At 38.6% G+C, this 10,131-nt stretch overlaps 1 protein-coding gene across 1 annotated transcript in view; it reads right to left on the bottom strand.

Annotated features, from left to right (window-relative positions):
• Positions 1–1,823: 1,823 nt before the first annotated feature.
• Positions 1,824–10,131, bottom strand: part of myo16 (myosin XVI) — a 144,731-nt gene continuing 136,423 nt past the window's right edge. Inside the window, exon 35 of the mRNA XM_037687029.1 lies at positions 1,824–2,109. Coding sequence (XP_037542957.1) covers positions 1,939–2,109 — 171 coding nt within the window. The 3' untranslated portion in view covers positions 1,824–1,938. The remainder of the gene's footprint in view (positions 2,110–10,131) is intronic.

Here is a 10,131-nt window from a genome sequence, read left to right as displayed (position 1 = left end):
TCAAACAAAATGATCATTTTTGTTCATGTGATTTAGTTTGATTCTGAAAGCTTGAGTATATTTCTACTCATTTGCAAAATAAAAACTTCCTAAAACTGTCAAAGAACAACAATAGCTTTAAACAACCGGCCTTGAGAGGAGAAAAGGCTGTTCCATATATTTTGTCAAAAAATTAAAAAAAATAGAGCCAATGAGCCAAATTGTTGAACGACAATAAACAAATTACTAGATTTCAGACATGTGAATGCATTAGGTGCTGTGAAAATACTCAGAGATACTGCGATTCCTTTTCATAACAGGATTATGGGATTAAAAATATATTTTCTTTCAGTATCTTATAATAACAAAGCTATTTTTTAGTGATAATAACTTAATTGTGTCACCATTTCACAATAACTAAGCTTCTTCCCTTGAGATATCTGACCTAGAATAGTTTGTTTTTGTTGCGATAACTAGAAAATATTGTGAAGCCAAATTAAAACAAAATGATGCAAGTTTTATCAGACAGTCTGATTCAGGCAGAAAATGTACCATCCGAAACATTCAGCAAGTTTGCACATGCGCATCTTCACTTTATGTCATAAAAAGTGCAAGTGATATGACAGCAATAATAAATTGGAAACTGGGTTTAACATAAGAACCACTTATTTCCCACATTTTTTTTATCCTGCAGTTGTGATAATAGAAAATTTGCTTTTGAGATAAATTGTTATCAAGACAAACTAATCATTTCTCCAGCTAATGCATCAAATGAGCTTATCTTGAGATAACAGAACTCAGGATAGAGAAAATCACAGTTACAGATTGTTCTTGGCAGATTTCTTTCTGGGATCTATACACTTTTAAATACCTCTTTTAAATACCTCTTTCTTTCTCAAAACTTGAGGCTGTAGAAGAAAAAAAAATGGCTTCAGCCTAAGATATTCAGACCCAACTTTACCTAGGGGATGACACAATGAGGATTTAGTTGCTACTTTAGAAATGTAGACTGTTTTATTTTTATTATTTTACATTTCTTTCTGATCAGTCCACAGAATCCACACTCAACTGAAACACCAGTTTTATCTTGTTCATTTAGGTCAATGAAAGGCTATCATATTTTAGCTCTTAAACTACACTTCAGTGGCAGTTTTTCACTTTGGCACGTAGTGTCGTGTTCCCAACATGAACTACATACCTCTCCTAAAGCGTTGTGACTGTAGCTTTGCAACACGTTTTGCTTCTCACAGTAAAGGTAAGTGCAGTGGCTTGGTGTTTGGCCAGAGGGTTTTGTTTTCTCAAAGGCTGGTAGTAACAAGGGACAAAAGTGCATCTTGGGATAGAACTGAGGTTATTCTGACCCCTGGTAGCTTGTTGCCATGGCAGCAGTTGCACTTAGGACCCCATACGCCAGCATCACCAATGATAAAAAGGCGTTGGTTTGCTTGTAAACTTTTTACATCCATACATCACCAGACAGTAAGTCAAGTATTTCTCAGCACCACGTTGCAAGGAGGAATCTCATTTGTGTGCAGCACCGTATCATGATCAGCCTGGATTCAGACAAGAGGCCCATTCAGCTCCTAAACTCAGCCTCCCAGAAATGGCCGTCGTATTTCATCTTCTCAGACAAACTAAAAATAAATAGGTCATGTCACAATAGTTAGTTTTTCTTTCTACAACTTCATTTGTTAATATAATATTTGACCATGTGTTCTTTGTTTATCCGTGTCCAGTTGTGCACGATAAGTTGTCATCGTGTCCGTTGGAGCATCTTCCACATTAAGTGCAAAGAGGAGAGGCAGGACCCTCAGCCCAGGGGCCAGGCTCACGCTTTAGGGCTCGGAGCTTCAGCGCAGTCCGTGGGCTTTGAGGGTCTGACACAAATAACAAAAATAAGGTGTAAAAAACTAAAATAGTTGTAAAGAGGAACTTCACAGCCTGCAGATGTGCCTTCTGTCACGGAGAGGCTTTCCTTTTGGTCCAGACCAGTGTGGGGGGCAGGGGAGGGGACTGAGGCGGACGGTGTTTACAGTCGCTCCGCCCCTCACGCTGTGCTTGCCGCCACCGCAGGAGCTCCCTGAGTGCGGCACTCTCATCTCTGCTGGACAGACGTAGTCGCTGGAACACCTAAAGCAGCGATGGGGTACAAAAGAAAAGTGATGAGGAGAAGACGGATCAAACAGAACTCGCGAACAATTAAATCATACATGGAACACACATTTTATGACACATACGGCTGACATGATGAAGCAATGAATGATAAATGAGAACAGGGGTTTAAATTGATTTTTATGAATAAATCAACAGAACAGATCTTTGTCTAATCTTTCTTAAAGATCTACTGAATACAGTTATGATTATTTTTTTATTTTTTAACAAACAACAGTCAACGGTCCCAAAGTGCACCCACACAGACAGTATGTTTATCGTGCGTCATAATTCATCCACAACTTTATGTCCAGGTAAATCTGTCACAGTGGATTTTCACTTTTCCTCATTTGGTAATAGCAGCAGCAGCAGGGCCAAGCCTTGATGATCTGGTTAGATTAGACACAGAGAGTTTTGTGATATTTTGAGATGATGAGGTCAGTGGTGTATTCTACATTTTTGCAATGGGTATGCTGTGCTTAGAAACCAATGTACGCCAGTTAGTACAATGTAATCGTCAATTTCTTTTGACTTTTAAGCATATTGAACATTTCCAAATTTCTCTGATGTTTATATTTGAATAAATGTACAACAAACTCTGTACAACAGTTGACTTTGTACTAAAAACATGTTATAGAATTTATAAAAAAGCATCTAAGCAAAACATGTTCAAGTATTAAGAAGTGAGTACAGAATTATACAATAATTCGCTGGATAAGCGAATGTAAAAAAACAAAAAACAAGCGCTCCATACAGACAGATTGTTACGGAAACGTTTAACTGTCGTTTAACGTATCGATGACACGTACCTAATGATGTCGTGTATCATTGGGCACTTTTAAATGGGTATACTGAAATTCTTAAGCTTTTCTAGTGGGTATACTCCGTATACCCGCGTATCGCGTAGACTACACCATTAGATGAGGTGTTAAATGCACATAAAGGGAGCTTGTAATGATTGTTGGGCTCTTGTTATATAACATTTTTGTATAATTTACACTTTTTTTGGTTGCTTTTCATTACTCCTAATTTCTAATTTTGTCAGCTTACGTCCTGTTTTATTTTGGAAGTTGTCCTTCTTTAGTTCACTTGCCTAGTCACATCTCGTTTTCTAGCAGCTCACTTTAACTGACGCTACTTTTTTTTTCATGCATAACCCTCAAAATAATAGAAATTTTGTTTAACGTGTTTGCGGACAGCGGCTGCAGAGGACAGTTGAGGAGGAGGACCAGCTGTGGCGACCCCTGAAAAGGGAACAACCAAAAGCAGAACAAAAAAGTGTAAGAGATAAATATATACACAAACAAGAACAGTTAAACACATTACCCACTTCTCATTAACAGTAAAGTTGAGCAGTGTCAACAGACCCAAATTAGACTTAATATTAAATTTGTGACCTTTCCAACTCTTAATCATGAGGTTCAGTAGTTACTTTTTTTTTAAATTCACAAATGCAGACTTGATTACTTGTACAGTTTCTCTTTAACTTTGTCAGGTTTTCCTCTCTGACCAAGACTGCAGTACTTTCACATTCACTCCAATAACACATACAGTGATCACAGCATATTATGACAAACATGTACATGCATATATAGATACGCCACGTCTGTGAGCACATGTACAAATGCACACCTCCACCCCCCAACACACACACACACACACACACACACACAGATTGATTGTCTGTACAAGCACAATGCTCAAGAATCTAATCCATAATTTACACCTCCCTGCCAAGCTATCCTCTGCACTGGCGCCAGCCAGGAACACCAGCTACTGGAACAGTAGACAAGAGGGAACACCATGTCCTTCTGCAATGCATGACTTTACACGAACACACACACAAACACAATAAGGAACAAACACAGTTTTGACTATTATTTTTGTAAAATTATAGTTCTTGACCTTTTTGCTTGAGAATGTTGGCCATTTGAACATTCATCTTCAAAATGTCAGCCTAATAAAACAAATCATGAGCTTTTGGTAGAAAATAAAGTCTAGAAAAGTATGTTTTATATGGACTGGGAGTTTACTCTATAAAAGTAGCTTCCTCTCAAACTTTGTTTTTAGAGGTAAGTTTCTAAAATGTTATGTATTTAGTTTTGAATATGATAAAAATGACTTAACATGACTTTCCTAGTTACACCAACCAACCTTGGAAATCTTAACATACACTCTTGACTGTGAAGGAAAGTGCTCCAATTAGGGGTGCACCGATAAATCGGCTGGCTGATAAATCGGCCGGCGGATTTATTGGCCCCGATTTCCTTAATTTTGAGAGATCGGAGATCGGCCAATACTTTCATGAGAAACCGACTTTATCGATTTTTTTTTTTTGTAGTTTTAACAACAATTGTCAAAACTTCAATTTAAAACTTTCAATCACATACTGGACATTCCTGAAGTCATGGTGTGTATCAATAACCTCAGAGCTTTTTAAAATATTCAAGTCGGGTTCTGTAGATACCTCACCTCATCTGAACACACATGAACCACTGTTTTAACATACAAAGCATTTCTGTGAATGACCGCTCTACATAACCAACCATTTTTGAAACTTCACAGCTGCAGAATTGTTTTTGTTATTTACTTTTTTATATTTTACAATATGTCCAATAAAATGGCAACATTGTGGTACTATGAGAAGGTGCAGAGGTTCCCATGCTTGTTGGCTGAAGACAAAATTCAGAGGGAGCTACAACAAATGGCTCCTCCATCAGACTGAGGGAAAGTAGCCTCAACTTAGCCACAGCATTTTAGGAAGGTGGGTGTTTTGTGACTTCATTTCACTTATTTTCAGATTGCAGCAATTTGCTGGCCTTGGATAGAAAAAAACATTGCAGAAGTTTTGATGGCTGCATATTGACAATGCTGCCCATACTGAGGTGGCACACAAGTTATGTTGAAAACCTTTTGGATCTTATAGACTCAAGTAGAGTCAAACCCAGTTGTGTTGAGATTGGATAGTTCACACCTCCCTTAGCCTTCTGGAGAAGAGAAACATCTATGTGAGAATGCTCTTCATTGACTACAGCTCTGCACTGAACTCCATAATCCCCACCAAACTGGTCTCCAAGCTCACCAAACTGGGCCTGGAGAAGTTTATCTGCTGCTGGATACTAGACTTCCTCACCAACAGACCACAGGCAGTGAGAATCAACAGTCACCTCTCCTCCACACTAGTCCTCAGCACCGGTATACCTCAGGGCTGTGTCCTCAGTCCACTCTTGTACTCACTATTCATACATGACTGTACTGCCAGGCACAGCTCAAAGATAATCTTAGAGTTTGCTGATGACACCACTATCTTGGGTCTCATCATCAACAACAACGAGCATGCCTACAGAGATGAGGTGAAATCACTGACCAGCTGGTGTCAGGAAAATAACCTCTCTCTTATCCTGATGCATGCTCAATAATCCACGTAGAAAAATCTAAAAAAGTTAAATCTGGTCCTCTGGACATTCAAAAAAACCCAAAACAAAGCAAAACAACAAAAAATGTAGAAACGTTTCGTCTCTCGTCCGAGAGACTTCTTCAGTCTGAGGTGCTGTTTTCAGCTCAGTCTCTTAAATAGCACCTTCTCAGAGTGGATCAACCAGTTTTGCTGCTGACAACCAAAACCAGCTGATCACATGCTCAAGAAGGACCATCAGCCTAACAATGGATCATTTGCACACTGATTTACTATTCAGTAACTATTCAGAGAGATGCTCTCTCTTAATGTCAGCAAAATGAAGGAGTTGATAGTGGACTTCAGGAGACAGTATGGAGGCTGCCATCTACATAAACAATGCTGAGATGGAGCAGGTCAGCAGCTGAGGTTCTGTCCTGAACATTACATACAGACAATGTGGTCAAGAAAGCTGAACAAAGACTCTACTTCCTAAAAAGAATAAAAAAGTTTGGTACGAACACCAGCATCCTCACCAACTTTTATAGGTGCACCATTGAGAGCCTGCTGACAGGCTGCATCAAAGTGTTTTATGGGAACTGCACCAGTCAGAGCCAGAAAGCACTACAGAGGGTGATGCAAACAGCAGAGGACATCACTGGTAGCAGTCTCCACACCATCCAGGACATCTACCACAGCTGATGTCTGTGTAAAGCATGCATCATCATGAAGGACCACACCCACCCAGCATAAGGATTCTTCCATTCACTACCCTCAGGCAGACGATACAGGAGTCTGCCATCGTGTACAAAAAGACTAAAGGACAGCTATTACTCACAAGCTGCCAGATTACTGAACTCTTGACAATAATACTGACAATAGCATTGAACTAAGTCACATCTGGGACACCTAATATGTTTATTGCTGCTGCACTATGTGGCTGTATCATGTATGTCACTGCTTTACCATCATAATTCAATTAATCTCAATGTTACGCACTACCTGTGCAATAACCTGTCACGCAACCTGTGTAGCATATGCTAGTTATGTGCAATATATATCATGTCCATTTAAGTTAATATTACTAGGAGTGAAATACTTATTTATACTAATTCATCCTACTTGCACCATTATATTCTACCATGTTGTTTACTATATTTATTTGGGACCTTGTAAATATTATATTTCTTTTTCCACTTTTTGGTACTTTTTTTGGTACCTTTATATCATGCTTTAGTATTACATTTTTATCAAGTAGAAATCAGTTCTTCTCATCCTGAAAATGTGCATTGTTGACCTTGTGTTAACCTGCATATGACAAATAAACAAACATGACATCAATATGGCACACAAATTATGTCAAAAACCTTTTGGATCCTATAGACTCAAGTAGAGAAAGCCTGTTGTGGTGAGACTGAACAAATGGTAAAATGACTATAGTTTTATCTATTTGTCTACGAATGTTATTTATATTTTGTTCTCATTTGTGAAAAATGGACATGAGAATTATTGTTTCAACTGTTTTTCACTGAGCATCTTGGCTGCTTGAAGTATTTAATTCATGCTCATAGAGAAAAACAGATCACAATTGGAAAAAGGTGATTCATTGTTATTCATGTCCAATGTGTGAGCTTTAAAATACAAAGTATTTCTATGATAGAAAGATTGATGTACAGCCATAAAGTACCTCTCTGTCTGTCTTTCTCACACTTAGAAGAATGAGAGGCAGTGTGCCACATGTTTCTGAGAAATAAACATGTGAGTGCTCCTGTTGTAAATGTCATCTCCTTTGTCTAACTGGATAAACAAAACTATCAATCTTTGTGCTCATCACTCATTCCGCTTTCTGTCAGTTTGAAAGATAATTACTCTGGGCTGCGCTTGTCTACTAACTATAGGAAAAATAGTATTTGTTCCCAAAAGAGTTGCCCTCTTCAACTTCCAGCATCCTTCATTTATCTTATTAGTTATGAAAATCTACATAAACACTAGCTGGAATGAAGCTATTTCAAACACATTCTGGCCCACAGGAATAATCTCATTTCATAGCAATGAACAAGCTCATGATAATGAAACCGCTTCCAAATTAAAAGCCACAATGACAGTGTGTCTCTTTTATCTCGAACTCCCAGTGGCAACAGTTTGTCTGCAACACTTTTGCAGTGATGATATCAAACAGAGCAGGAAGATAAGACTGGATTCCTGGAACAAAACTTTACAGCCTTCACGTGTCTGAAGTGGGAATGTGTTGTTACATTTTTCTGACATCGCCATTGTGGATTGCAGATACATATTTTTCTTTCTTTCCAGTTATTAAAACCATATGACTAAGGGTACAATTCCAAATGTTAGTCATACCTATCATAAGAAATACTTATATTTTAGTTATTCAACATGTGTGAATTTTGCTCAATCTTTAATTACAATAATTATGGAAAACATCTTGAAAAGAGTTTTAGATATCAATGATCAGCAACATAAAATCACAGCAGACAAATGAGTTAAAACAAAAACCTGCAGCTTGACTTTCAGTGTCTCTGAGCAGCAGCCATGACACAAGTTTCTTAACTTTTCGTGTTTCTGTTAGCGTTTACCAATTCACTAAGAGGATCAGACTACTAATTACCATTCATATAAAATTTGGAGGTTAATAGATCAAGAAAATCTTCCCAAACGTGCAGGATTTTTTGTGAAATAAAATATAAAAATGGAGAATGCATAAAAAAAATCCTGATACATGCACAATAATCCAGGTTGAAAAATTTAACAAGGTTATGTCAGGTCCTCTGGATGGATTCTTGTTTGTTGAAACGTTTCATTTTTTTATTTTTTATTTTTGATAAAAGACAAAACGTTTCAACAAACAAGAAACCATCCAGAGGACCTGACCTAGCCTTGTTAGGCATAAAAAAAGAGGCTTTTTAGACAAGCATGGCAACAACAGGAGCAAATGAGCTCCAGAGGAAGACCGACAAAACAGTAGTTTTCAGGAATTCTTCACAGCGAGTGTATTGTCTCAGAAGATTTTAATATTTTAATCAAAACTGGCAAGAATGTTGATCCAAACATCAATTTATACATGGCTTGGTATTCATATTTTTAAATCTCCTTAATAGTGTTCTTCTTAGCCATCCTTGTCAGGAGGTAAGTTTGTAATGACACCTCAAAATGTAACTTTTGGGGTTTATTTTAATTTAGAGGTTTGTAAAGCTTCAGGCCTTTTACCAAATTAGGATCACTGCTGTTGTAACTGTAAACTGTTTCCATGACAAAACACTGCTGTAAGGATGGAGAAAGGTATGGCAACATACACTCACCACATCCCTACATGTTAAAAGTACTTCCAGTGAGCCCCCTGAGCCCCCTCTCTGTTTTAGAGGGCAGCCCCAGCACCAAATGGAGAAAAGTTGAGATGCCCCCTCTGAAAAATAAAGGAGGAAAAAAAGATTAAAAAGCACTTCTGAATAAACATGAACCAGGAAGATGTTAGCAGCGTCAAGTATTTTACTCATGTCCACAAATAAGATTCAAAACAGAGCCTACGGTGATTGTGAAAGCAGGGCTGAGAACATTTTATCAACCAGAGGATTTCAAACAGGGAACACAGTGCACATCCTCATCTGTAAGTGGAACACAATGTCCTTTGCTTATTCTTTTGCCTGAAGCACCAATGACAGTGACAATCCCTCTCAAATGCAGTCTGGATTGAAGCTCAGTTAAATTTTCTGCAATGAAACTTTGTTAAAGCACAGACCAGAATGTCCTGGAAAACTCACTGTAGTGACACTGACAGCTTTGAACACATGTTTCTTTTAACTTGTATCTATAGAACGTACAGAAGAATGAAAGTTTCCAGATGAAACTAAATACAAAGTATGTGCTGAAGCAGAGCAGTGGACTTCAGTGGAAACAGATGCATGTTGGTGACATGATGAGCTCTGCAGAAATAAGGTCCTGTGTCCACCCCATATATATACCAAATCTGTAGCCATTGATGAGGGTTGGAACATAGACTGACCGGTAAACTGAGAGCTTTGCCTTACAGCTCAGCTTCCTCCTCACCACTACGGACCGGCACAGAGTCCACAATACTGCACATGCCGCACCAATCCATCTGTCAATCTCATGCTCCATTCTTCCCTCACTCATGAACAAAACCCCGAGATACTTGAACTCCTCCACTTGATGCAGAAACTCACCCTCGGCCTGAAGAAAGCAATCCAACCTTTTCTGAAGGAGGACCATGGCCTCAGGATCATTGCCTCATGTCAAGCAAGACAGCCCCACAACATTGAGAGCCGTAAAGAAACCAGGGCAGATCTCATTCATCCCCGGAGTCCTGCTGCCACAAAGCTTTTTAACTACCTCGGTGACCTCAGCCATGGTTTTCGACAGACCAACCCCAACTCAGCTTCCTCCATGAAAGACATACCAGTGGGATTGAGAAGGTTCGAGAAATATTCCATCCACCTCCTGATGACATCAATGGTTGAGGTCAACAGCACCCAACCATCACTGAACACGGTGTTAGTAAAGTGTTGCTTTCCTCTTCTTAACAGCCTGATGGTTTGCCAGAATCTCCTCGTGTGTGTATATATATATATATA

Source organism: Nematolebias whitei, chromosome 13 (assembly GCF_014905685.2).
Source record: "Nematolebias whitei isolate Nwh7 chromosome 13, NemWhi1, whole genome shotgun sequence".
In the NCBI taxonomy this organism is placed as follows: domain Eukaryota; kingdom Metazoa; phylum Chordata; class Actinopteri; order Cyprinodontiformes; family Rivulidae; genus Nematolebias; species Nematolebias whitei.
This window is presented reverse-complemented; position numbering and strand designations above follow the sequence as displayed.